The sequence below is a fragment of the Tinamus guttatus genome, unplaced genomic scaffold, assembly GCF_059628265.1.
Source record: "Tinamus guttatus ecotype Peru unplaced genomic scaffold, ASM5962826v1 Tinamus_guttatus_pri_ptg000459l, whole genome shotgun sequence".
Lineage (NCBI taxonomy): Eukaryota > Metazoa > Chordata > Aves > Tinamiformes > Tinamidae > Tinamus > Tinamus guttatus.
Window position 1 is genome coordinate 1,552,179 of NW_028288993.1, and position 27,492 is coordinate 1,579,670.

Genomic DNA, 27,492 nt, shown 5'->3' on the forward strand with positions numbered 1-27,492 from the left:
AAAAAGAAAAAACAAGCACCAAGCACCATCCAGCCCCCTCCTCATACGTTACATTTTTATTAAACCTCAAATTTTTATTAAAACCAAGTCAAAAACCCGCTCCTTGCGGATTGCAATCCCCACGAAGAGAAAAAGGCTCCGGCCCCGGCAGCACGCGGGCCGACTTGACAAGGCAGCAAGTGTCCAAACCAGAATGGCTCGAGGCCGGGCCCAGCACCGGGGGCCGCCGGGTCCCCCCGGATCAGGGGGGTCCTGCTCCGGGAGCCGCCGCGGGGCTCCCCCCGGCTCGGTCACAGTTCGCAGGGATAAAAGGGGACGTGGGCTTGGCCCGGCCGGCCCCCTTCAGCCACCTGCTTGCAGAGGAGGAAGCTGCGGCGGGGAGGAGGACACGGCCGCTCCGGCGTCCTCAGCTGGCCGGGAGCCCCATCCTCCATCCCCCTCCTCTCACCCTGCCCAGGGACGGGGAGGCAGCGGGGCCCTGTCCCGCCACGGCCGGCAAAGGCCAGAGAACTTGGCAAAAAAAAAGCAAGGAAAATATAAACTGGAAGAAGGCAGGGAAAGGAGGAAAAATTCCCCGAGGGTGCCCGGAGCGGGCGCCGGTGCCAGGGGTGGTCAGCGCAGGGTCCCTCCCTGCGTGCGCGTCCTCGGCGGCGGCGACGACGCGGGCGGCTCGTCCTAGAGCTCCTCGAAGAAGGCCACGCGGGACTGGGTGCTCTGCAGGGTGAGCTGCAAGAGAGCAGAGCGCAGGCTGAGTGGGGCCTCGGGCTGCCTGCCCTGGGGTAGGACCTGCTCCCAGGGCCGAACGCGCAGGTCAGGGCAGGGGATGCTCTGCTTTAGCTCCAGGCTCCCATGGGTTGGCAAAGCAACACCTGGAAAGCTCTGGGAGCTGGGAAAGAGCAGCCCAGGAAACCTTCTCATGGCACGAGAGAAGCTGCCCTAGAAATCTCACTCTGGCGCTGCTTCCTAAGGCCCTCGAGCGGAGAGGCTTCTGGGGGGCTCTGACAACCTCCACTGCTGCTTGGTCAAGCCCTGAGGAAGGACAGGGGCTTTGGGCACCAACTTGGCGCTTTTCCCCTGCTGCTTTTCCAGGCTGCTCCAGCCCAACCTGCAGGATAACCTGCTGCTGCGTCAAGCCCAGCTGCAACGGAGCCCTGGACCTGGGACACGCAAATCCCGGCGGCTGCTGCACAGCCTTGCACTGCTGCCTGATTCTCCAGATAAATATACACACACACACACGTGCATCTATTAACAAAAAACAAAAAGCATAAACACAAGCCCCGCAGAGCGAGGGCTTTCTTGGAGTTTTGCTTTTACACAAGGTTGCTGGATTTATGTTATTGTTTTTTGGGAGGGGTGGGAAGGAATACCCCAGTCAACGTAGCCAAAGCCCTGTTAGAGCAGGGGGTCCCCAAATGCTGCACGATGCAACTGCTGCTGCCACAGCAAAAGCCCTGAGGTAAAACCCCAAGCACCCTGAGAGCTCAGGGACGGGTATCACATCCATCTGTCCATCCACCCACCTAATCTGTCCATCCGTCCATCCACCTGCTCCCCAAAGGTGCATTTAGAGCAGAAGCATGTCAGGGGGTGTATATATCCCAGCCACAAGCTTCAAAAAAAAAAAAAAATTCCTTTCCTGGGGAGTTCCATAGCGGGGCAGGTGCCCTATTCCTGCGCCCACCCTGCTCTAATTGGGAAACTGCATTTCCGCCCTGGCCCCGCTTCCCTTGAAGTTTGTTTTTCCAGCGAGAAGCTCCCACATCTTCTCCCTGCCACCCCTTCTCCCAGGCTCTCTTACGCCCACGCTCCCTGTTTCTTCTCGCTGTCGCAGCCCACAGCACTTTGGTGTTGGAGGAAATGCCTCTTCAAAAGCTGTCCCCAAAATAGCTGACAGCACGACTGGCTCCCGCTTCCCGAGCGCTCCTTGCAAACAAGGAAAGGAGGCCGCCGGGCCGGGGGCATCTGGCTCCGAGGCAGCACGGAGAGGGATCCCAGGAGGGAGGTGACCTCCTGGATGCTGCCACCTGGCACTGAAGGTGCTGGAGAAGCACCAGGGCTGCTGCAGCTGTGGCAGGGCAGGGGCTGCAGCTGAGCCTGGGCTGCACCAATCGCCTCTGCGCGGCCCTTCGCAAGGGATTCCCGGAGCAAAAGGATCAGCACAGAGCGGGGTCAAATCCCTCGAAAGCCTCCAAGACATCCTGAAGCCTCGGCCACCTCGTGCCACATGGTGGCATGGAGGAAAGTGTCACTAGTCGTGGCCCAACGCTGCAAGAAGCCCTTGTGCTGAAAAACAACTCAAGGTGGCAGCAGCCCACGCCAGCTCCTGCTGCATTCCCCAACAAACCCCGACCGCCTCAGGAAGGGACGAGACCGGCATCTGCCAGCTTCCCAAGATCCTGCTGCACCGTGAAAGGACGGGAGGCGCTGGGAATGGCACTGCCAGCATCGTCCCATCCCAGCCCAGATGGAGGACGGAAATGCCTCTCTGGGAGCAGGAGATTTGCTACACGCCAGGATCCTTCAAAGGGCTTAAATTCCACTAATAAGCGTAACAGGGCAAGAAGAAAGCAAGGGGAATGAAAGGCCTGTTCCTGTTCACATCCATGAGCAGCAGCCTGTCCTGAGAGACATTTCCACCAGAGGACGCGAGGATATGTGTATAAAAGCAGAATAGTGCTTTTTTCCCCTAATTTTATCGCAGTGTGAGTGGCAAACCCTGCTAAAGTCAAGCAGGCTGGAGGGGTAATCCATACAAAAAGCATTAACATGTTAGAAAAAGTATTTAAAACCCTCAAACTCGGTGTCCTCAAAGCCATGGTGCCAAAGCCTGCCCAGTAGTGGCTCAGGGCTCGTGAAATCTTGCCAGCACAAAGCCCCGGGGGCCTGGAGGCTGCAACCAGAAAAAGAAACCCTTCCCAACAGCATCTTCCCCGAAGGGCCAGACACAGGAACCAAAGCCAAAATCTTTGAGGAAAGCAATTTCTGGGAAGGACAGGCCGGGAGACGCAAGGGAAGGAGCAGTGCGCTGCAGCTGCCCTCGGGATGAAGGCAACCTTTGGAAAGCACTTTGCTACCACGTCCCTGTCGCGCTGATGGGTCCCCCTGGATCCGTCCGCTCCCTTCCTGCCCATGCTGCTGCTTTCCCAGGTGGATGCTGGCAGTGAGTTTGAGCAGATAATTCCTCAGCCAAAGCTCCAACGGAGAAACTGCCTCTCCCCAGGCTCAGTCTGAAGGAAGGTGAGGAAAGGGGACTGATTTGGCACCCAGGAAAGCAAGCAGGAAACCTTCCCCATGTCCAGGGTTGCATGTGGGGGAGGAGAGCCCCGAGCTGCGGATGGTGCCCGTGGCCCAGACGCTGCCCTGGCTCCCAGTGCCGCTCTCCCGCCGCGGTCTCGGCCCCAGAGCCCCTGTGGGCACCGTCTGTCCTCGGCCGCCTGTTCCACCTCCACCCACCACCTCGCTGCGTGTGTGCCGTGTTTGCCTCACTCGGAGGGGCTGATTTCTAACTTGTTACAGTGGGTTTGGCAGCAGCAGCACGAGACAGGGAGGCTTGGTGCCATCTCCTTTTGCTTTTTGAAACCCTAATTTCCCCCCTGCAGCCACTGAGAGGGAAGGCCCCACTTTACTTCCTTAAGGAAATCTCCAAAGGCTGCGCGGTACCTCTGCTAGCTTCCCGGGCACCACGAGCAGAACAAAACCAGGCACGTTCAATGATTTAAGCATCCACAGGCGCCAGCTCGGCTACCGGCAGGGAAGACGCTCCCCCAGCGCGAAGGATCGGGCGCAAAAGCGAAGAAACCGCGAGCGGCAGCGACAGAGCGAGGGCGGGCAGGGCGCAGGGCGGCAGGAAGCGCATGCACGGGTCAGTGCCGCGGCCAGCGGCCCCGCCGCCGCGCGCAGGTACCTGGGCGTAACCTGCTCAGCAGTCTCAAATGCAGATAGGTCTTCTGCCCTGGGCTGGAGGCTAGACCGGCAAGATAAAACGAACAAAACAAAGTCCTCTGTGATACAAGTAACGACAGGTCACCTGCGCAGTCGGACAGAGGGCTGGCGTTAGTCAAGCACTGCTACCCCTCCCCATCCCAACAGCTTTTCCATCAAATGGCTCTTTGCAGCACAAGCGGACAGGCCAAAGCCCTCCCGATGGCAGGAACAGCAGCAGCCTGAAACCATCTTCTCCTGGGCTCTGCTGTTAGGCAAAGTCTCTCCTCCTGCCATGGAGACGCACGAGCTTCGGCCCCCTGCAAGAGCGCGGGGACGGCGCAGGTGCCAGCTCCAAGGGAGGGAAGTCTAGCTGTGCAGCCCCAGATACAGACCGTCTGTCCCACCTTTGAGACAGACCAACAGGACCGTCAACCCTCTACGAACGCCGCTCAAAAGCTCCCGACAAAAGCAAAAAAAATCCAGCATTTTCCATTTCCACCACAGATGCAGTGTGTGGTGACAAAAACCTAATGGGAGCAGAAACTTTCTCTGATTTTTTATATGACAAAAGGGGCTGTGAAGATTTTTATAGCCCTCCCGCGGGAGGCACGGGGACTCGAACAGCTCCGGGCTAGCGCAAGCAGACCTGGAAAATCCACTCACCACATTTCCCTGCCCCAATTCAACAGTCGGAAACTCTCAACTGGGAAAGACGGCACAAACGGGTGTTTTTAAGCCCTGTCAGATGTACCTCTCCACTGGGGCTAGCACAAAGGCGAGGAATTGTTTAAAATCGTTTTAAACCTGTTATCCTCACTGCTAGCTGCAGCCCTGCTAAGCGTGCCACCCTGCTGCAGATTTCTGTGTCTTTCATGGTCATTGGGAAAGAGCCTGGGCAAAAGCCTTTTGGAGCTGCCCACTGCATCCCACCATGCAGTATAGAGATATGCCAGCGGCTCCACTGGGAGAAAAGCAGAGCTGGCAAGCAAAAGAAAAAGGGCTGGATGCAAAACTTCCAGAGGTTTTTATTTGGATCTTGCACATGTGAGACCTGTGCCAGCAGAGCCCATCACCCTAACTTTCTGGCCCAGTATTAACTGCAAGCACATGGAGGGAGGCAAGTGGCTGCAGTGTAGGGAAGAGACATCACCCAGCTGCACTAGGGAAAGATTTTCCCCTTAGGATTTGCGGTTTCACAATAGGTTATTTGAGAAGAGACTGGAAGTGAAGAGAAGGCTTTTTCTGCCCATAAATCAGCTGTGCTCTCCTCCTCGAGCCAAGCTTGAGTCTGTTCCCTTGTAACGCATTTACGGTATGGCTGGAATAAGGAGCGAGGGCTTTTCCTGCTCCTGGAGCAACTAGAGTAGCCAACCTCTTCTCATGGCATCTCTGCCCAGCTTTTGTTGGGGTTCAAACCTCCAGGCCTTTGCACCCCTTCACCTCCAGCACTGCTGAGCCAATCCAGGTGGTGGCAAACAAAATGGAACCCAGCAGCAGCTGAAATGCTCCACGCCGCGGCTTGGAGCTGAACGGTCTGGGCAGAAAGCCCAGATCAAACCGATTTATTATAACGCTTTGTGCAAAAGCTAAAACAAAGGGAAGGGCAATATTGTCATGGCTTTTAAAGGGTTTAATCAGGTGAGATATAAACTGGAGCCCTCAGATACCTTTTTTATAGTGTTGTGCTTGCTGTTGCCTCGGCTGGCATTCTCATTGTGCAATATATCCAGCGCGGTCTCTCTCTCCTTCAGCTTCAGCGCCTCGATCTCCGTCTTCAGCTCGTTCAGTTGCTCCTGCAGATGTTTGCTTTTCTCCATGTACTCGACCCTAGCACACAGAACAGGCTTGAGGTTAGCACCAACCATCTGCATGGGGCTACATAATTCCACAGCAGCTGAAAATGGAATTGTTACAGAAAACCTCCCCAAATCTTCATCATTTTTAGTGTGTGGAGCTAACAGTGTTAATTTATAGCGTACACTTAAGCTACCCTGAGCAGTCATTTGTTCATTACTGAGAAGAAGACCCAGACAGCTGACCCTGGAACCAAACTGCAAGTCACATTACTACAAAAATATAGCCAGCTGGGGGCTGACAGATTATGTTTATACATCTCCCCATTTTCAACTGAACCTGCACTGTGACTTAAACTAATTCTAAGCAGCTTCTGCATATAAGACTGATGTAAGTAGCATTGCTCTACTCCACTGCTCAAGCTCTCTCAAACCCTTTTCACAAAAAGATAGCACGAATTCTTTCCGGCCACTTTCCAAGGGCAAACAACAAATCTGACATACAGACTTTGCATGTTTTTTGAGAGATTTAGATTTTGAAAGGCATAGGAGTGAGCATGCATCCAAAATAGTAGGATCTTTAAGATATACAGCATCTCTGAGAGAAGGCTCCCAAAAAAACACCAAACAAAAAATCCCAGCCACTCCCAGGACTTCTTCTGCAATGAGTCACCTACCAGAGGAAAAAAAAAAAAATCCTGTGGTGCTAGTCAGTATTTGAGCTGAAATGCGAAAATTTCAGTGAAACTGCCAGCACGCTAGCAAGGACCCTTTCAGAGGGTAGAAATCTGCAGTGAAGTTTATGTCAGCACCTGAGGAGTGAAAAGCGCTCCCGGAGAAGTCAGTGAAAACATGCTATTGCTTTTATCATTTGGCTGAGCTGAGATCTCCTGCTTAGGAAAGTGGGATGCCCTAGTTAGCAGCCTAGGTAAAGAAAACAAGCAGGGATCTTCCTGCTATTCGTAGCTTCGGGCTTTTTCTTTTCAGCTTTAGGAAGACCTTTTAATGTTCATTCCTACACCAACGCTCTGCTATTTCAGGTGCAGGATAGAGGCACAAAAATCCGCCCTGTGGGGTCCAGGGGAGTTTCCCTTGTGCCTCAGGGGGTCTTGACCACATGCTATGGCAAACCCCTTCTACTTTTGTGCTGCTACCCGATGGACAAAGTGTGTTATTGCTAAAGAGCTTAAAATTTGGTCTGCTTTGATTTCGGCTAAATTTAGAGTTTTGGAGGCTGCAGGAAAATGCAGACCAAAGCCCATAATCACTTCCAAGCTTGCCTGTGCACACTTTTTTACACATAAACGTGCCCCAGGCTCAAAGAATAAAAGGTTAAGCCCTAACTTCATAGGACTTTCGTTATCCATGGCTTGGGCATACTGCAAATGCACAGGCAGCGGCCTCAGACAGCCCAATGCACCACAGCCATCGAACGGCTGCTACCAGATTTCTCCCCCTCTCACCTCAAGCTGATGCTTATGTGGAATGTAAAAGTTGCATTTGACCAAGCTATGGTTCTATTTCCTGCAAGTGAGCCAGCTCAGCACCAAAACCGAACAAATGGAGCCCACCACATACTTCTCCTTCTCGATTTCCATTGAAAGTCGCTTCATGTCTGTATCCTTGAAGTCAAAGGAGAGGCTCTCACTGATGAGGTTGAAGCTTGGCAGGTCGGTGGGCAATGCTGTTGTACTGGAATTCACAGACTGCTAAAGAGAGGGAGGCCAAATTAATCACTTTAGACCACGCAAGTGTTTCTGTCAATAGATGTTCTGTAATGGAAGAGTGAAACTGGAATAATGCCAAAGCCCACCGTGCAAGGAGCTGCTGCTTAATAATTTCACAAGAACAACCTGTTGCTCACGTAGGTAATAACATTATTGTTTATGGAAGCTGGGTGTATTTATGTTGTGCTGAACTGGATCTCATTCTTTGCACCAGCGAAAGGAAGGAACATGCATTTTCCTGTGGCAGCAGGGCCCACGATTTCTTCTCTTTGAAGCAGGTATGCCTGCCGAGCTTCCCATGGGACAGATTAACTGGCTATTTTTCAGCTCGTGATCTTTTAATGCAAAAGCCAGCAAGGACTTCATGGACTGTAGGAGCAGAGCAGCAAACAACTCTCGTGTCTCCAGCACTGAATGGGGTCTGCAGATCTCCCCCACTCCCTTCCAAAGTTGCTCCTCAGTCTTCAGCTGTCACCCGTCCGGGCCCCTGTTCTTAGTGGTGACTAAACCTGCCTTCAGGAAACTACCGCTGGAATTTTGTCAAGCCCAGGTGTTGGCACCATCATGGCATTTAAAGTAACACCGGCCAGAAGCTGCCTTTTGACAGGCATCTGGTAGCTCTTTAGGAGTAAATTACATTAAAAAAAAAAAAAAAAAAGTGAGCTTCAAATTGGGTCAATGTGTGACAGTTGGGTCCTGCACTCTGGTGCTCTCGAAAGTGTGATCAAAGGACAGCATAATCCCAAGGGCTTAACTTGGGCTGTAGTTTTGGTAAGGCACACGGAGATGCACACTACACAAAGTGTACTCACTGCACAGCAGCGATTTGCAGTTCCACTGCTAGATTTGACTGCAAATCCAGAGATAACCCAGGGAATCACTTAAATCGCAGCTGAACACAGACTATGGACATTTGTCCTCCTGCAAAGAGCTGCGATATCCCACCTACTGCCAGGCCCTTGGCTTTTTCTCTTTGTCTAAGATGTCTTAAAAAAAAAAAAAAAGAGACCTTGCTTTCAGTCATAAATTCTGTCACTGCTCTAACAAATGGGCTCATTACCAGCAGAGCAAGAGCTTCCGGACTTAAATTATCACTTCTGCTCTTGCAGTACATTCGAGGAGGCTGCGAGCTGTGGCGCGTGCCAAAGGCAGCACAGGGATTTCAGGCAGCCACGGGTCTGAGTGGGAATGGCTGCCAGCACACCGAGTCCTTGGTTTGGTTACAAAACCCCCATCCAGCTCTCCAAACGGCATCCAGATGTGCCAGATTTACTCTGTGCAACAACGTCCCTTACCACCCACTCTGAATCCACGAGCAGCCCGGGATCTTTCCCTGCAGAGACCAAGCTGAGATGCTGCATGTTACAGCTATGGCAGACTTAAACGATAAGAAAAACACCATTTTTTACTCCATTTTCAATTGCTGCCAGCCAAAAGCACAGCTGCATCAATCCTGTAGTGTGGTCGGGAAAGGGGTAGCTGAGAACCAAAAATCCGAGGAAAGGGGATGGATCCACTTAAGTGCTTTAACTGACTGACATACCCACATTTCATTGCACTAATAATCACAATCATCCTGCTGGCCCTAAAACACCCTTTAGCAATTTTTCAGCACTGGCCTACAGCTTTGAGCTAAAAACAACAAACAAAAACCAGCATCACCACCACCAGAGTAGGAACTGCAAGCACTGCAACCATCAAGTCCTTCCAGCAATTTGCCAGGGTTACTACAACCACCCGCTCCCCTCTTCTTGGCATCGCTTTCACGAAGCGGCAACAAACAGGAGGAATTTGGTGCAGGAGTCGGAGCTGGGAAAGAGCTCTCAAGCACTCGCGAGCAAAGCATTTCCCTGCTGCTTGTGGTAACTCTGCAAATCTCACATGTAACACTGGCAATTTTATTCAAGGTGCAGCTCGCTAAGGAGACGTGGATCTTTTCCCTTCTGCGTTCCCTCAGCTGCCGCAAACTGAATCACTCCGCACTGAAGCGATCCCGGGCAGGGCGCAGGGCGAGTGCTCTACGGGCAGCGGTCACTGCTCTGGAGCACGGAGCGAACGAGCCGGCAGACACGGAGGAAGCGCCAGGCTTCCCCCCGGGAACCGGTACCGGTACTTCACTGTGCAGGGAACTGGGGCAACCTGACAAGCCCTTATTATTTCAAGTGAGATGCGAAGGAGGCAACAGCCTTCAGACCTGCCACAAGCAGGGCCCGATGGGCAACGAAGACGACGAGGATGACATGGAAATGAGATGTGGTGACTACAGCGGTGATGACAGGTTGGATAGATCACTGGGGTTGGGATCACGGCCGCCGAGAGACACAGATTCACATTCCCTTTCCTCCTCCTGCATCAGCTGCTGAAACAGCTTGGGCTAAACAAGCTTTATGGAGCTGATACAAGGGACAGGAAAGTTGGTGAAAAAGGTATTTAAAACCATTTCTTGCTTTTTCTGCAACTATCACTCCATTCCTCCCTTCCTCTTGCTTGTGCTCTCCAGGAGGGACACACTTGCTCTCAGTGCCAGGGCGCTGCATAACACTGGCACTGGGATAACAGGAAAGAGCAAGCTCCTAGTCAAACCCTCACGAAGGAGGGGAGGAACTGGGTGACAGGATGGCACAGCCTGGCAAAGCGGTTGTGTGCCAGGGGGACAGCAGCCTTCTGGCGGTGGCCTTCCAAACGCCTCCAACTCCAGGACCCAGCCAGGTCCCTCTGCACCAGGTTCCTCTGTGCTGGAACAGTGTTTTGGAGCATGTCGCTCACCTGTCCCCAACTGCGGGCGACAGGAGAGGATTGACACATTGGCCAGATCCACGTCCTGCTACTACAAAGGTTGTGGGGCAGGGCACTCCCCCACAGTCTTGGAGAGAAGCAGGAGGGGATCTACTACTTAACTGGGCAGCTTCCCTCCCTGTCTGGCCCTGGCAGCTGCACCTGGGAAGCCAAGACTCTTGCAGGAAGGCAGAGGACAGAGCACAATGTGTCTGCAAGCGGTGTGGATCCTCTCAGAGAGATGCAGCTGATGGAGTGGATTTTTTTTTATATAAAGATTTTAGGCAACTCTAAAAACATCCCCCACAATTCAGCCTGTAATGCCATAGGCAGGAATACACTGCCAAGCACGAGCCACCCTGGGGATTTCCACAGCAGAGCTGAGCAATCCCAGCTCTGCCGCTTTGACTGCAGACGGTCGCAGCAGCAGGAGGCACCCAGACCTGGAAGGTTTCTAATAAGGCTGCTCCACTCATGTGCAAGCTGAAAGAATTAAAGAACTGGCAGATCCCAGAAACCTAGTGACTGGCAGTAAAACAAGGGCACAAGGTTTATAAAGCATTAAAGCAGCTAGACCTGATTGAGGGCCCCCTACGCTATGATTCTTCTCCAACACTGCAATTGCTTAAAAGCTTCTGAACATTTTTGCTGGGAACTTCCGAGACCCGGGATGAAATGTAACTTCAGTCTCTTCGAGCTGCTCCCTACAGCTTCAGGAGGAGAGGGGGAAGGAGCCTGCAGGTCCAAATTAAAACTTCAGTGCTGGATGGCTCGATAACTTCCATGTACATCTGCTGTGTTTATTCCCAAAGACATTCAGCTCTTCCCTTATCACCTTGCTGGACAGGGAGATGGCAGAGCTGCCAGGCACAGCAGGCAGGAGCTGCCAGGAGGGGAGCACTGGGGGACTTTGGAGGGTCCCGCAGCACCATGAGAAATGTTGAGGAAAGGAGCTGCCAGACAAACTCGGAGCAATGGTCATTTAGTCTAGCATTTGGTCCCCAGCAAAAAGCAGGGCCAGATGCTTCGGAGAAAGGCATGAAACCCTCCCCATGGGCTATTGTGGAATTATCTCCCTGCAGGGTTTTTTTTTTTCCAGTGTGTAGATGCACAAAGCTCAGCTGAAACCTGAAGAACGGATTTACAGGTTCTGAACAATGTTTATCCTTATATACCAGGAACAAGGACATCCATTTTGTACTCAATGCTATTTTAAAGGCTATCACAGAGCTGGGAAGCTCCACTGGCTGAAAAAGCATGGCATGGTGTACCTGCTAAAGCTGTGGTGTACCTGCTAAATTTGGTTTAAAATTCCCTGCCTTTTAATTCCACCAGCAGCTCCCTTGCTCTTGTAGGATCAGGCAGGGCAGACGAGAAGAAAGAAAGAGGGAAGTGGTGTGCTAGGCAGGGTGCCTGGATGAGGAGGGTGAACACTGCAAAATGGTTTTGAACACCTGCTAAGCAATGCAATAAGACAGCTCATGCCCCCTACGCTGCCAGGAGGGAACCACAAAGTCACAAGACTCCTCCAGGCTACAGAAGAAGTTACATTTACTGTTGGGAAACAGATGACGACACAGATTGCTCTTACTGTATATGAGGACTTGCTGGTGATCTCCAGAAGCTTTTGCTTCGCCCTCCGCTCAGACTCTCGAGCCTCCTGAAGGTCCTGCTTTAGTTGATCAGCCTCCTTCGCTCTGTAAAGGAAAACAGCAAGGATGGTGAATATCAGATCAAAACTGAGGAATGAAAAAGAAAAGGGTAAGTAGGATTACAGTCTAGACATAGGATAGGCTTAGATCTTGCTGCAGATCTCATCTAGGGAGATCATTTGAGCAAAGGAAGTGATGGAACTGCCAACAGGTGGGATATTTTAAGTCAACAGCACAAAAGCCCAAGATGTAGAAGGGCAATTCCAACACTAATATTTCCCCTTAAACCTTAAGGGCTCCCAAGAATCCCCTGCGAAGGACAGAGAAAACTTCTCTGCTGGTTTGAAATTTGAGGGAAGATTTCACAAGATCATGGCAGAGAAGAGATGGACATGGACAGTGTTCATGGAAAGGATTAATCTGTTGGAAGGAAATAATTGCAATCTTTAGTTTGTTCACTACTGAATGCACCATGGGAGTTGGTTCTGGTAGCAAGAGGGAAACAACAGTTTTAACACACAGGATTGTGAAAGTGAGGGAGCCCTCAAGGCTAGCCTGAAACAGAGACCTCACGGATGCATAGGAGAATCAAAAAGCTGAGGAAAATAGGGGGACAAAAGAAGAATAATTAACGTAGATCTAATATCCAAAGGAAAAAAAAATAATAATAAAAAAACACACCACCACCCACAAACCCGAGTGTCTTTAATGTTGTCAAACACTCTGCTGAATGCACGTGGGTGTTTGCAGAAACCACCCAAAAGGAGAGGTGGTTTCAGCTGCCGCTGCCAGGATGTGAGGCATGAATGGCAGAGCAGAAAGGGACCAGCCAAGCCTTGAGATCACTTGCCATCATACAGGCATAGGAGGCCACAGGATCCTGCAAACCGCATGGACTAACTTGAGGCATGAAACACCCGTCTCCCTCACTCGTCAGGAGGGAGTTGGAAAGCAAAGCACGGAGGCAGCTGCGAGGTTACCCGCTGACCTCCGCTCAGACTCCTCGGCCATTTTCAGAGCCAACATCTCTGCCTCCAGCACCTTCTGCTCCATCAGCCGTTTCTCCTCCTCTGTCCGGATGGCCGTGGCTTTGATTCGCTGCATCTCCTGCTCGGCCTCAGCTGCTTTCTGAGCCAGGAGCTTGGCCTCCTCCTCTGTGATCTGGGCCTTCTCAGCCAGCAAGTCTGCTGTCTCTTCAGATCTCATCTGTGAATTAACGTGCACGAAACCATCAAGCACACTATGAATGGCACCCCAAACACCCTCACAGTCCCCAGCACTGAGTCCTGAGCTACTTGCTCTGCACGGTCAGTCTCAGTTGCCCACAAGTTCCCCCTGCTTTCAAGTAAGTCGCAGCCTTTTGCAGAGCAGTCCCCAGCCAACACCCAGCTGTGCCCAGGCTCTTCCCCAAATTGTGCTCCTGTCACAAGAGGCCAGCTGTACGAAGCCAGCTCTGTCCAGCCTCCTGCTCACTGTCCACTAGCAGCGGTGGCAGTGTAGCTCAAGGACATTCACACTACGCCTCTGCCATGGAAAAAGCCAGGAACAGTTGCCGCGCTGCGGCAAACCACCTCCCCGAGACCTACCAGAGCCTCGTTGGCCATCGTTGCCTCCTCCTTTAACTGCATCAGTCTTCTCTCCAGCTCATCCCTCGTCCGCTCAGCTTCTTCCCTCATTTGCTTCTCTCGGGCCAGGCGCTGTCGTTCCATCTGCAAAAATGGGGTCAAGGTAAGTGAGAAGTGATGCAGGGTCACTGCCTGGGGGTCAGAGCACAGGACTGCATTGCATCCTCTGTACTGATCTCCACTCAAAAATATGGAGCCTTCAGTAAACAGAGAAGGTTTGATAACAGGACAGCAAGCATCCTGCTACCTTGCAAGTTCCTGACACATCCCTGATTTGCTGTTCATACGTGGTGCTGCCACACAAGCCGCCTGTGGGCAGCCTGCTAGTTGGGCACTGAGTCTGAAACAGCATCCTCCTGCACTGATTCACTGGACAAATTCGAGCAAGTCAAGTCCCAGGAGCTCCAGCTACATCTGGAGTGACTGAAGAGAGTTGAACAGACACCCAGACCAGACTTAAGGGCCAGTACAAACTCCCCCTGAGACACAGCGTGCCAGAAACCTGCCATCTCTTCCCAAAACAAGCTGACAAATGAACAAGGCAAGACACACTGCTCTGCTCCTTGGACACCAGCTGCGCTCTGGAAGCACCCACTGCTTTAGCAGCACTACTTCCTTCAGTGGAAAGTTCTCCTCATCTGTTATTATCACAATCCACATCCCTCATGGAGTGGTGTGGGCTCCTAATACAAAAGCAGGCTGTTTGGAAATAATTCAACCACTGCAGGCCCTGGGGAAGATGGAGAGGGCACGCTAGAGATCACGGTGACCACCTCAGGTGAGGGCGGCTGAACAAGGAGCCTGACACCTCTCGTTCAGCACAAACACTTGAATTTGAGAGCTCTTAGGACCTGAAAAGCTCCTACTCACCCTCAGGGTTCACAGTGACCTCCCTCACCTCCCCCAGCAGCTCAGGAGTCAGCTCTGGACAAGATCAGTTCGAGCTTGCATCATTCAACCGTGTCTATGAAACTCACGAGTCCAACACCTGATGTTGATGCCACTAGCACACAGGCATCACGTTGCTCCTTCCAAGAACCTCTTATTCCGTGGAGGCTAAGTCCTTGCTGCCTGGAGGAGCCTGTGCTAGAAGCAAATAGTGCTTCCCCAGTGAAGCCAAGGAGGTTTCCCTTACGGGGACCTCTATACCATCCTCCACAGTCACCCCAGAAGCTAATGGCAGGAGAACCGCTTCAGAAGAAGCCATATCACCTCTCCAGCATGACCGAGTGCTTCAATCCCACTCCAGCGCCATGCAGGCACCCCTGTGAACATGCCCAAATCCAAGTGAAGTAGGTTCATTTAGCAGTCCCTTGAATACAAGAAACTTATAGTGAAACACTCTGCTTTGTTTTTTGCTGCTGCTATCTAGTGGTTTTACTGCGTAAGGGACATTTATATTCAACACAGCAGTGCTCAGATTAGCTGTGTGGGCTTCAGTGAGCAGAAAAGGTCTAAAAGCAAGAAACAAGTATTTCTGCAATGCACGTTGCTGACACGCATTCAGTAACTACATGCCACTGCCTCCGAAGAGCTGTCTGGGCTGACCTGCAGCAGCCAAGGCCAGCACCGCTGGGCACACAAGCTGCATGACCAGGAGCCTCCTCTAACCACCATACAAGGAGAAAACAAGGCAGAGAACCACGGGAAAGCACATTTCCCCCATCACATCCCACTTTAATCACCTCCGGCTACTCCATGCCGTGACGACTATCCAGCTATGGAGCCCAAGAGTAAACCAAGGCCAGGAAAGATGCTCACACGCTTACAGGACAAGGCGTAGCCTTTGCCTCCCAACTTTGCCATCAGTGTATGGAGCCGAGTCAAGATTGACTGGCAAGAAGGGAGCTGAAACGAGCTGTTCAGCTCGACCTTCCCGCACAGCTGCTCCATGTGCTGGTGTCACTCTGGAGGCTGTTACTTTCTGAGCATACTTGCATTCCTCATTTTGGCTCTCAGACAGGTTATATGAGATAAGTCACTCACCTGCTTCCTGGCTTTCTCCTCTCTGGCCTGTGCCTTCATCTGCTGCACCTCCAGCGAGTCTGCTTTTCTCCTCCTCATGAAAAGATCGTGGTTCCCAATACACAGCTGGAGAATCTGCTCCGGACAAGGGTAGAGAGCAGAGAGAAGCTGCTGCAACGTAGTGGCAGGGAAGTGCTTTGTGCTCCTAACACAAAAATCAGGGACTCCTTTGGTTCAGTGCTCACAGGCACATTCAGCCACTGATCTCAAACTCCACCAGCTTTCACACCTACAGCAGCCCAGAGCTGCAGCACAGCCTAATCCCCATGCCAGACACCATTTCCTTGGCTATTGACTCTTTACAGAAACCATTTTTATGCTGCAGGCACTAGTAGCACAGCATGGTTCTGGCAAATATTATGCCAGCCCGAAGGATGTGTTAGCCTTCTACAGCTTTGGCCAGTTCCCCGGTTCTTCTCTCCATCCTCCCCCCCCCCCCCCCTTTTTTTTTTTTTTGCAAGGTTTATGATGAACTTGCAGCCTCTTTGAACAGAATGTTTAAACTATTGTGGTAAGAACTGAAATATGAAAAAAAAGCCACTTTTGATCTCAGGCACAACCACACAGGAACGGAAAGTTGATGGAAAAGCCCTCCTTGGAGGCCTTCAGCTACCTCTGGCAGAAGGTTTTGAGCACTGCTGTGATTCCCTCTATGGAGACGAAGGGCAGGAGAAATGGCAAACCCAAAGAAAGGTTAGCAAAGAGTGGAGTGTATGCAGGGCAATAAAAGGTCAAATTATTCTTCTGTAACTAAAACAAGTTTCTCCGCTCTGAGCCTTTTCTTAGTCCCTGGTTCACATGTTTTCCACCCCACAGATCATGGCCTACCTCCTTCAGAGTCCAAGGCCTTGAAGCTCCACAAACTTGGTGTGCTTGGGAAGAAAAAGACCTGCAGACAGGCCCTGCCTTTGCGAAGGAGGCCCCCAGCCCGGTGGCATACGAAGCACAGAACAGCCCACAGGGCCGAATAACCCGTCTCTGATACATGAGGACCATCCTCCTTCTTCCTTCTGCAGACCCAAGTGCTGCTTAGTGACAGCACACAGCTCCCAAACGCTCCCTTGGGCAGCTCGAAGAAAATTCCCCAGAAGAGCGTTGCCTTATACCACCCCCAGAAACCACCACTGCAGACAACAGGAATCACGCCGTCTGCGGGCTTACCAGCTTATTCACACGCAGCTTTGAAGAATTGAATTTAAAAACATCAATCTTTTTGTCCAACGGCTTAATCGTAAACTGAAAAGAGGAAAAAAAGAAACAGGTGAGAGAGTTATGAGGGAGTCCAGTGTTTAATCAAAATGCAGCTATGAAAGTCTTCCTGACAGCCCTGGCTCAGAGGTAGTCAGCCATGCTGGAGAAACGTAGTCAAGAGCTCTCCTCACAGCTTTAGGCCAAGCAAGAGATCTACTATCAAAAGCAACCAAGAGACAACTGTTCCTTTGGTCCAAAGATTGCTAGTGCCATGAAAAGCAACAGGAGCACAGCTACCTTCAAACTGCAATGCCCAATGGCTGGGGCACTCTGCAGAGCGCTCAGCACCAGGCAGGGGTGGCTCATGCACCTCCGAAACCCAAAGATGCTGCTCTCCAGGGAGCTGTAGGGAACTGAATGCGATGGAGAAAATTGAGACATGCTTGCAGAGAGGATGTTAGAGGAACCGGCTCAGTGACCCAACAGATGGGAGGAAGAGTGAACAAGGAATATAGAAAGAGGAGCAGTCACCCATCCCATGGATATCTCCACTCTCCAGGACTCCCTGGCGAGATTTTTCTTTGAAATGTGTGCTCCAGAAACCGAGATGTGTTCCCAGACTGCTCTTCAATGTAAAATATTATGCCCTCACTCCAGCTTGCACTTACAATTCATGAGCATGAGTAAAGCAGCTTCAGCCCTAGGTTCACCCTTGTCAAAGTACTTCCCCATGTCGATTCTCTTGACAGGACGTGGTGGCAGTGCCACATTCAAGAGTTTTGGTCATACAGCTCCTGGATAGACAGAAGACTTGGGACTAACAAGAGGATAATTCGGGAGATTGAGTGCTCTGCAACACTGCGTTTTTTGGAAGGCAGGCACATACTCCATCACTCCCCCACAAACTACAAAAATAACCAGCTGCAGAGATAGTGCTGCAGCAGGCAGTCTGTATCCATTAAACCTGACCGATTTGTCAATACAGTGCACTGCCCGAGAAGGGCTCGGCAGAATGTGCCTGGCAGTGTTCTGTTTTGTTGGTTTAAGAGCCAATCTTCCCATCCTTTTGCGTGGGCAGACGTGCCCAAACGTCCCTGGACTTTGGCCCCAGCACAACCCATGCGAGTTACTGCTCGCAGCAGCAAGAATAGGCCAAGGAGGAGTTTTGGCTCCACATAACAGCTGATCCTTGTTACCGAGATTAAACACCTTTGCTGCATTAGCTGTCATGCCCACCTATTAGCTTGTTTACTATCATGTCAGCTCTACTTGTGGTCATTTTAGCTCACAGATTATTGACCTGATGGAACATGGCAGGTCTTTACCCCAGAGAAAGATCTGCTACCGTCTTGTGTCAAGGTCTGACAGCAGAGATTTCAAACCTCAGGGAGGGGAGCTGGGCTGTTTTACTAATAGAGCATTTTAGTTTAAGGAGGGAAATGCATGACAACTAGCCCACTATGGCTTACTCCTTACAAGGTTTTTCAGGTCCTACAATACATGCAGCCGGTGAGAAACCTTTAGTTTTCATCCTGATCAATATTAAGTCTTTTAATTAAGTTCGTTTCTAATTGAAGTAGATTTTCTTCCCTATTGTGAAGGTGGTTAGTTTTCTCTGGGAAGTTCTCATAGACCGAAAACAAAAAATTCAAAAAACAAACAAAAAACCCCCCAACATATCGGCTACACTTCCACAGCCCATTTCCCTGCTGCTCTCAACTAGGTTTGGTGGCCCACATTTCAGAAGATCTGTGTTTATATTTTGGGTTTAATAGAAATCTACCCAACAGTGGGCTTAAAATACTCAACCTCCCATCAGAAAGTTCCAGCTGTCCTGTCCAGCCTGGCAGCCTGAAAGCTCAAAACAACATAATGATACAGCACGATGCAAGAGTTTCTCTTGTCAGGAAAATGTTTTACTGTATTTACTGTATTTAACAATATATGAGGCCTCTGCGTGCTTAAACAGGGGTCTCGTCTTCTGGGTTGAGCACATCAGCAACAATTTTACTTTTGAACTTGTTAAAGAGAGGGTTTGTACACACTCTAGCAATGAACAGATTAGTTCATGGTTGACCTCTTGCATGCCCATTTCTGGAAAATTTCAGAAAGCCTTAAAATTAAGGTTTTTATTGGAGTGGCTTAGCTTAGCTAAGCTGGTGAGAGCAAGCACAGCAGAAAGAGGAACTAAGAGAAATTATTTTCATGCAACCGTGGTCTTAGGGGAAAGGGCAGATTTAGACGTACCTCTTTATCGCTGTATGAAATATTCCGGATCTCGTTCCACGGGAAGGAGATTTTGGGGGTCAGCCTGTTGTCTGGGTCATAAATGTGAAGACCCAAGGCATCGACTCCAAGCAGCAGTTCGGTGCCCTTTTTATTCTACAGAGGAAAAGAAAACAAAAAACCTTTTATTCGACTCAGGGATGAGTTGACACATGGAGCCACCATGGACTCCCCCCAGCCCTGTGCAGTGACCCCACAGGGCTGTGCAGCGAAGGTGCTCCTGCCTCCCAGGCAGCTAGAGGTAAATCACATCACGGGGGCGACGCTCAGCGCACCGTGGCCACCCTTCACGTCTCCAGGCTCTCCGAGGCTCCTCCTGAGCAATCTTATTGATGCAGAAGACTAATGCAAGCAGCTCAGCAAGCCTCAAAAACACGTCCCGCCGCCTGCACTCACCCTAATTGCAAAATAGTTCACTCCATACATCTCCAAGTCCTGAGCTATCTTCAAATACTCCATTTCAGCTTCATCTCTGTCAGACAGGAAAGAAAAAAAGGCAAAAGGTGAAGATGTTTGCCAACATCAGAGAAAGTGAGACAGCTGCTCTTGCTGATCTCACGCACACACCATGTATCCAAACCCAGGCTCTCTCTGCGACATACGCCAAAGCCTGCATTTGCTGGCAGGATCAGTAACGACCAGCAGCAAATTCTTGATGGCATCTGAACAGCTGATAATGCCTGCCCACCCCAATGCAGCATTTGCATTGCCTCGCTTAGTTACTTTCCCAATATCTTAAACAGGAAAGGGAAAAAATCTCAAACCAACCAACCAAACAAAACCCCCCTAGCTGTGGGTCTGACTGTTTAAAAAAAAAAACAGTCCTTAATTCTCCCTGGGACCCCATCAGTGGGAAGCAGGATACTTTCAGGGAAACCAGAGAAAGTGTTTTGCTCCTCTTGGGTCTGCTACAGGTTTGCCAGGATTAACCCTACCTACAGACTGTAACACAGATGCCCCATATTCCTCCTGGAGGGACACTGTTCTTAGGGACAGTTTATTTCTGCATTGGAAAAGTTAAATTCTACAGGCTTAAAAGTGAGCTTGCACAAATTTTTGCACAGTTTAACTAGTTCTGGGGCAATGTAGTTGAAATAATGAGCGGAACAGACTTGACCTGGCTTTACATTATGTCTGCCACACTCCTTCACTGGATAAAAGGCAAAAAAAAGTTGCCAAAGTAGCTTCCCACTTCAGGAAACGCAAGCAGCATTTTCACTGGATAAACTCAGCATGGTCTTTATATTCCCTTCTGCCTAGTGCAGCTGCTGGGAAGTGGTTCACAGAGCTGATCCAACTCCTGCCAAAGCTGCTGACACCCTCCAGTTGAAGGGACCATCACGAAGCTGTGGGTGCTGCCAGCACATGCTCACCTTGCTCTGCCACGGTGCTCGGCGTACCAGGCTGTTATTCTCTCTTCCCACATCTCTGGAGTCATCTGGTAGAGGTTAATCACCTGGTACATGCAGGGGGCAAGAGACCCAGTCATGCCACTGCTCTCACCAGCCTCCCCACGCAGCAAATGAGCCAGAAGTCCCTCAAATGTCTCCATCATAGCATCCTCCTTTCTGTGAGGTGTGCTCAGCCTGGCTCGCTCATTCCCCTGTGGTCCCACCACCCTGGTATCTCATAATATGCAACCAGGAAACCCACTGGAAAGAAAATCCATGATTGTATTTTGCTTAATATATTTCAGGATGCATGTGAATTCTTCTCCCTCTGCACATCTTTCCAGACTGCTTGCATTGTGAAGGGAGGCAGAACCACAGACCCCTTCAGCACGATGGGCTTCATCACCCAAACTGCCACCAAACCTGGAAATTCACCCTCAAGCTCCGTCGAGCCCTTTACCCGCTTTGGCAGCAGCTCCTCCTGTGCCAGGAAGCCTCGCTTGTGCACGTTGGGGTCATAGTCACCATACTGAAAAGGAGCAGAGACACTGTGCTGAGGCTGAGCCAGGAGGGGGAAAAACAAGAAGAAAAAAAAAAAAAAAGAGCAAAAAGGGGTGCAAAAAAATCCCCTCCCCCGCAAAAGGGGTCCCCTCAAAAAAAAGAGCCCCAAAACGAGAAAAAAAAAAAAAAAAAAAAAAGAGAGAGAGAGAAAAGAAGAGAGAGAGAGAGAGAGAGAGAGAGAAGGGAATAATAAAAATACATACATAAATAAATATTCTTACTCTTACAAATCAACCCTGAGGGACTGGGTGCGCTTCTGACCTGGTAAAGTATGCCTAACAATTCCTTATACTTGTTGAGATTTTAATCTTTCAATCTTCTTGAGTATTGTGTAAAATGACTGAAATAAAATGGCTTGTTCAAAGCTAAGGGTCTCTGCAGATGCGTGAAAACAAATTCGCTTCCTGCATGGGATAGGAATCAACTAGTAACCAGCAATGCAAACAACTCAGCACGTTTAAGAGGATGACAGACACGAGGCACGCGCAGTAAACACCTGGACTTCATTAATCTAACGGATGAGACTCCTGATGTGGCACTTCCTAGCTATACGAGACACAGCGCTGCTTTCTCAAGCCATTTTGCAGGAGAAATGGCCTTTCTTTTTCCGCTCTTCTGCAAAGCCTCAGCTCAGAGAGTGCAAAACAGCAACAAGACAACAAGACGCTCAAGTAAAACGTCAGGAAACTTTCCAAATCTGCCAGGGCCATGATGTCCCTTGACAAAATCAGCGCTCAGCATCGCTGGCCCATCCATACATCCTTCGAGGAGCTCAGCAAGTAACGGTTCATACCAGACAAGTAGGGATTAAGGGCACAAGTACTGATCTGGAGCCAGCACAGATGCAAAGGAAGCAGGCAGCAATCAGCACTGACTCAGCTTTCATCCATATAGAAAGACGCTGGGGATTTCACTCAGGAGGGTGCTCGAGACAGGGCAAAGTGTCTCTCTCCCAAGGCCTGCAGGTGCCACGGCAGAGACGCGGTGCCCGAACCGACAGCAACAAGGAGAAGGCAGCGCTAGCAGAGCTGACAAAACTCCGGTAACCTTGGGCAAGCAGGAAACGAACCACTTTGGGGCGATGAAAAGAACAGCAAATAGGATTAATGTGATTATTTTTTGTTGGGATCTGCTACGAAGATCCAAGGCTAAGTACGGATTATGCGATTTTCATGTCATGAAATATATCGCTGCATCCCAAAGGATGTTTGTAACGAGAAAGGCTGGATAAGAACATTAATTATTCACACGTGGGGAAAAAAAAAAAAAAAGAAAATCAACAAACTGCCCAAGTATACGTTCAGTACGTTGCAGTATACGTTCACTCAAGTGATTTGGCAAATATATATTTAAAGTCTTTTTCAATTAAATCATTATTCCAAAACTTTCCAGGAAACTCAAGTCTCATTAATTGAGTTGCATGATTAATATTTCTGTTTACACGTGAAAGCTGCCCTAACATCAGTCATACACCTGCCTTATGTTACCTTGCATTAGTATAGTAAGCTCAGTTCCAAACTATTACAGTAAAGTACTAGCTGTTTTGGAAAAAAAAATAAACAAACATATAAAAGCCTTCTTTCTGCATGCTGAAATGCTGCATGATATGAACATGCCTACCCCACGACAGTGATTTGCATTTAGGAGGCAAGAAAAGGAAAAACCTCTTGAACATTATCATTTTTCCACAGGGAAGTGTTTTGCACTAGAGTCTATGCCTCTCCTCACTGTTTAAAACCTGAAACTCATCCAACACTTGACGGCAGCGCGGGTGGTTTGAGCGCCAGGTTAGAGGGGAAAGCACCCAGCAATTCCCCAGACCAGCACCAGCGCAGAGAAAAGAAACAAGCTTTTGTTTGTCCTATGCACACTTACTTTGTTATTTCAGAAAGGTGGGTAAGGGCAGTATAAAGAGCCCTGCTCTCAGTCAAACAGCTATTCAGGTGCAAATGCAAGCCTGTATCAGGCTGGTTGGCCTCTGTTGATAGAGATCAGCACATCACTAATGAAAGTTCTGCAACTACTGGCCACCTTCTGACCCAGAAAGGTCACCTGGACCCTGGAAAGGCTGCTGCTACCCTGTGTCACTGGAAGGAGATAACCTTCTGCAACGCCTCTCCAGGCATCTCAGCTCCAGACTGAGGATTTTGCCTCCAGCTTCCTTCTATGCTGGGAAAAAAAGAAAGTAATAGGGCAACACTGCTTGGTTGAGGAAGGTTCCAAGGAAAAGTCATGCCCAAAGCAGACTCCAAGGTCTGTTAGGTAGGTTAAGGAAGAGCATCCGCCTCCCACTGGATAACCTCTTTACAGAATGGTAATTAGAAGATAAGTAAAACCGCTCCAATCCGCTGGCCACCCTTTCAGGACAAGTGAATATGGAGTGTATCAAGGGTGTCCCTGAGCCCAAGCTGAGCCACAGGATGAGACAACGTGATAGCACAGCCTGCACCAAACTACAGCCTGCTCCTGATCAGAAGAACAGGAGACACAAGTTAACAGGGTTCAATATTTACCCAAGAGTTTATTGATTTTGGCAACAGGAAAGTCATCCCCTACAGATCTTCAGCTCATTAGGTCGCCAGAGAGAAAGCCAAGTGAGTGTTTACTCATGTGCTCCAATGAAAGCGAAGAATGTTTGATGCAAATAGAAACATTTTTAGAAACCACTCGTTTTTCCCAGGCTCGTGAGACTCTCACAAAACATGTTTTCATTGATATGAGGAGAAAACTTTCTTTCTAGTAAAAACTTTCTAGTAAATGCAAACATTCACCATCAAGCAATGCTGTTATGCGCCACACAGCCCTTGGCTAAACTGGGCATGGACTGAAGGGTTAGGAGAAATGTTAGCAAGTTGGCTAGGAAAAGCAAGTGTTGAAGCACCAAGGACTTGGATTCATGGAAAAAGCTCAGTGCTCAACTACGAAAGCTCTTAATCCAGAGAGAGTTATGCAGGTATTGTGATAAACAGCTCTTCTCCCACTTGTTACAGGAATATCCCTACCCCACCCCTCAGACTACTTGTGCTACCCCAGGAGCAGATCTACAAGCTGCCCAAAGCTGCATGCTGTCCTCCAAGACTGCAGCCATGTTAGCACAACAAACTGCTGCATGTACAATAAAGTGGTTATTATGAAGACAGGGAGAATCCGGGGGAAGCAATGGAAGCCCTAGTCCCATGGCAGATGTGCCGAAAAGGAGGGGGGGGGGGGGGGGCGGGTTTAAAATAAATAAATAAATAAATAAAATGCCTAGAGAAGCTCCTCTGCTCCTGTGATAACCTACACTTCAGAAGGCAATCAAGAAAAATCCTTCTACAGTTCCTCAGCTAAGCCCTTGTTAAAGAGTCTTTTAAAGAGACTGCAAAATTCTGTGCAAAGTCACAAGGCAGTTAGAATAACCGGTGCAGAAAAGGCAATATCACTAGTGCAGTTCTGCCACTTCCAAATTGTTAACAATTTTTCCCATCTTCCTCTTGCGCGGAAAGTGGACGTACCGCAAAGCACCTTCTTGGGAGCAAAGCTACCCACTGCCCAAAGTCCACAGGCAGATGGAGACCCTGCCTGGCTCCCCTGCGCCTACCTTGGCTTGGACCGCGTAGGAAGCCAGCAGCACTGAAGCCTCGGGAGGGCAATAGATCTTCTCATCCAGAATCTGCTTCTTTACCTGTGAAGAGCAACAAAGGACACACAACGGGTTTAGAGGGGCTGTGCAGTAAATGACTGTCACAAGAGATGGCTGTAGTTTGTTTTAACTACAGCTGTCAACCAGCCGGTTAATGGTTTTCCCAAGAGCAGTTAAAATTCAGGCCTGGGAAATCTCCGAAGGGAAGAGTGCACACTCTTGCAGGCTGCCTTTTTCAGACAGGTTTGAAAGAGGAGCTAAATTTATACATGGAAAACAGCAGAACCTACATCCTGTCGCTGAAGGCAAGGGGGAAAAATAATCTCACATGTAAATACAGAGATAAAACCTCTTCAGGCATAAGCTGTGTGTTGGAATGACATCTGTGCGCTGCATTAAACCAAAACCAACAACAACAAAAGAGCAAACAGATGTTTTTTCCTAGGAGACGAAGGCCTCGTTTGGAGCTGCTGCGCACTGGGACTCAATGCAGATACTCTCCAATTCCCCTGGGCACAAGCAGATCCATGGGTCACCTCCCAGGGCAACCCCAGGAGAGCCACTGTACAGCGCCCATGAACCTGTGCTGTACATTGCCTGGCTTCTCCGCATTAAAAAATTAAACCTATCATGTTTCTTTGTTTTCTTTGACATGCTTAATTTTCCCTGAATATAGATTAAAAAAACAAAACAAAATAAACACTATTTCCATGGGAGGCTTAAATGGATTGTCACAGAGATACAGTTAACACCGATTTGAATTTATAGTCTGTGCTGTGTTCTCAAAGTCTGTTAAAACTTAATCACAAAAGATGTTCTCCTGCGTTAAGATAAATAGGAGAGCTTGCAGGCACGTGCATGCTTCTGTTTCCCACATGTTTTATGCGAGTGTAGCCTCCTTTCACATAATCAGAAATCACAGCAGAAAAGTCATGGTCTGCATTTACAAAAAAGCAGCTTTCTCTGCTTTTTCTCTATGATTTTTCTCAAACATGCCAGAATTATTTTTTCTCTTCAAGAAGAAAGCCCGTGGCAAAGTGGACACTTATAAATATCCATCAGGAGACAGTGGCACAGAACATAGCCAGGAAAATTAACAGAAATATTTCACATTTAGAAGCTCTTTTAGCCCTGAACATCAAAGAGCAGCTTTGGAACAATGAAGAGCATCAGTGAGCTGGTGGGATCATTTTAATACACATTTTAAGATGAGAGGGGAGGGGGAAGCACACTATTTTATTTCCAAGAGCTTTCAAATGCAGGTTACCTCCACTTTGGTGTAAAAACTTAATACAAGCATCCCTTATTTTTTAGCAGTGTCCGATGAAGAGCCAGGTACTTCATTGGAGTGGTCAAGACATCTCCATCACAATCTGGGATCAGGTCTCTACTGCCTGTTACGTTCCTGCCTGCAAAGTCTTTTGCGAGGTCATACACCCCTTCACATTAAATTGTTTCAGCACGTTGCTATCTGGCTGAACCAGAAAGTGCCTCTGTTAACAGGGCTTCATTTCTCAGCTGACCTGATTCCCAAAGACAGAAGAAGAGGCCATACGCTCACCAGGCACTTAATGCACAAGCGTGTGTGACAGGGGGGCAGCTGGCACCTGTGTTTTCTCCTCCCGCCTGGCTCTTGCCATCAGCTTCTGTCCTGACTGTGCTTCCAGGATTTTTTCCTCCAAAGATTTGGAGATTGTGGGGAACAGTGAACCTCACTGACCAGGAACAGGCTGATTGCTGGCTCCTAGGGCAGGGTACCCATGTTTCACCTTCACTTTAAGCCTTCACCTCCCAGGCTTAAAGGCAAGGGCCAGCTCCCCCTGCAAATGCAGGGAGGAGGGATCCGAAGTCATGTCCTTCACACCCAGTAGAGCCATTTTCCTTAGTTACAACACATTGATATCACTGATCACCAGTTTACTAAGCCTGTAAATCTGGGCAACTGCTATTGCTCCATCAGTCAAACCATCTTTGACCTATTTGCAAACATTTTTGTTACAGCTGAAGACAAATCCTTTCATAGCAGTGGCGAATGTAACGGTAGAGGTCAACACTTGGCTGATTGAACTGCTCAGACTCTGCAACCCTCCTGGCACTTCTGCCTGTCCCGGCTTCTGGCTCTCCAGAGCTGGGAAGTGGGTGCAATAACCAGGCTCCTACCTGCAGGAAGAACAAGTGCTGGGTGATCTCCTGGACCAGCTCCTCTTCTGCGTTCTCGGGATAAAATTTGGCCAGGAAGTGAAAGGTGACTGGCTCCTCGGTGGGAACGTCGTGATCCAGCACCTGGGGGACACAAAAACCCTCCAGCTACTGCTTCCTGCCTCAGCAGCACTGCTGTCTCTTGGAGCCAAGACGCAGCCTTCCTGTTCCGATTAGCTTTTGTCAAACATTTCTGGTGCTTCGCAAGCTAAGTAGCCCAGAAACCATGGTTAAAAAAAGCATCAGAAAAAAAGAAAAAAAAAAGGGGGGGAGGAAGAAAAAAGGCAGATTTCTGACATTCGTAACTATACAAAATAACAAATGAGACAGCAACAAAGAGCATGAGGAATGAGCTGCCTGTGCTGAGCCAAGGCTGATCCTAGTCTGCTGTGCGTGTGCTGCCTGCCCTGCTCTGCCATGAGCACGCTCCCCACTCTCTTCCAGCTTTGCTGGGTAGCGACACTTCTCCTTGCTGTCTGTCTTTGTGTGCTGGGGATGTCCAGCTTGGATTCATCTTGGTCTAAAACCTCAGCGCGAGATGAGGCATTTGTCAAGACTTCCCTGCCAGTCCAATTAACTGCTTTTTATTTTTTAGCATTTTTTAGCATTTAACAAAATTTGGGTGCAAGCAGCACCACATCCAGTGCTCCTCCAGCTAAGAGTTGATCAGCTCAGAGAGGATTTCCTCCTGCCATTTCCCTTGCCTTTTCTTTCTAGT

The 27,492-nt window shown here is 49.5% G+C and overlaps 1 protein-coding gene across 4 annotated transcripts in view; it reads right to left on the bottom strand.

Annotated features, from left to right (window-relative positions):
- Nucleotides 1-624: 624 nt before the first annotated feature.
- NF2 (NF2, moesin-ezrin-radixin like (MERLIN) tumor suppressor) overlaps nucleotides 625-27,492 on the bottom strand; it is a 34,541-nt gene continuing 7,673 nt past the window's right edge. Inside the window, exons 3-17 of one of the 4 annotated variants that reach the window (XM_088532293.1) lie at nucleotides 26,736-26,858; nucleotides 24,534-24,617; nucleotides 20,853-20,921; nucleotides 20,375-20,457; nucleotides 19,398-19,473; nucleotides 18,963-19,097; nucleotides 16,686-16,760; nucleotides 15,486-15,599; nucleotides 13,461-13,583; nucleotides 12,863-13,080; nucleotides 11,814-11,919; nucleotides 7,299-7,426; nucleotides 5,595-5,754; nucleotides 3,908-3,967; nucleotides 688-726 (exon numbers count right to left, since the gene is read on the bottom strand). In XM_088532293.1, coding sequence (XP_088388419.1) covers nucleotides 3,932-3,967; nucleotides 5,595-5,754; nucleotides 7,299-7,426; nucleotides 11,814-11,919; nucleotides 12,863-13,080; nucleotides 13,461-13,583; nucleotides 15,486-15,599; nucleotides 16,686-16,760; nucleotides 18,963-19,097; nucleotides 19,398-19,473; nucleotides 20,375-20,457; nucleotides 20,853-20,921; nucleotides 24,534-24,617; nucleotides 26,736-26,858 — 1,530 coding nt within the window. In that variant the 3' untranslated portion in view covers nucleotides 688-726; nucleotides 3,908-3,931. Of the gene's footprint in view, nucleotides 727-3,907; nucleotides 3,968-5,594; nucleotides 5,755-7,298; nucleotides 7,430-11,813; nucleotides 11,920-12,862; nucleotides 13,081-13,460; nucleotides 13,584-15,485; nucleotides 15,600-16,685; nucleotides 16,761-18,962; nucleotides 19,098-19,397; nucleotides 19,474-20,374; nucleotides 20,458-20,852; nucleotides 20,922-24,533; nucleotides 24,618-26,735; nucleotides 26,859-27,492 lie in introns of all 4 variants that reach the window. The other 3 variants (XM_088532292.1, XM_088532291.1, XM_088532290.1) reach the window with 3 other exon arrangements.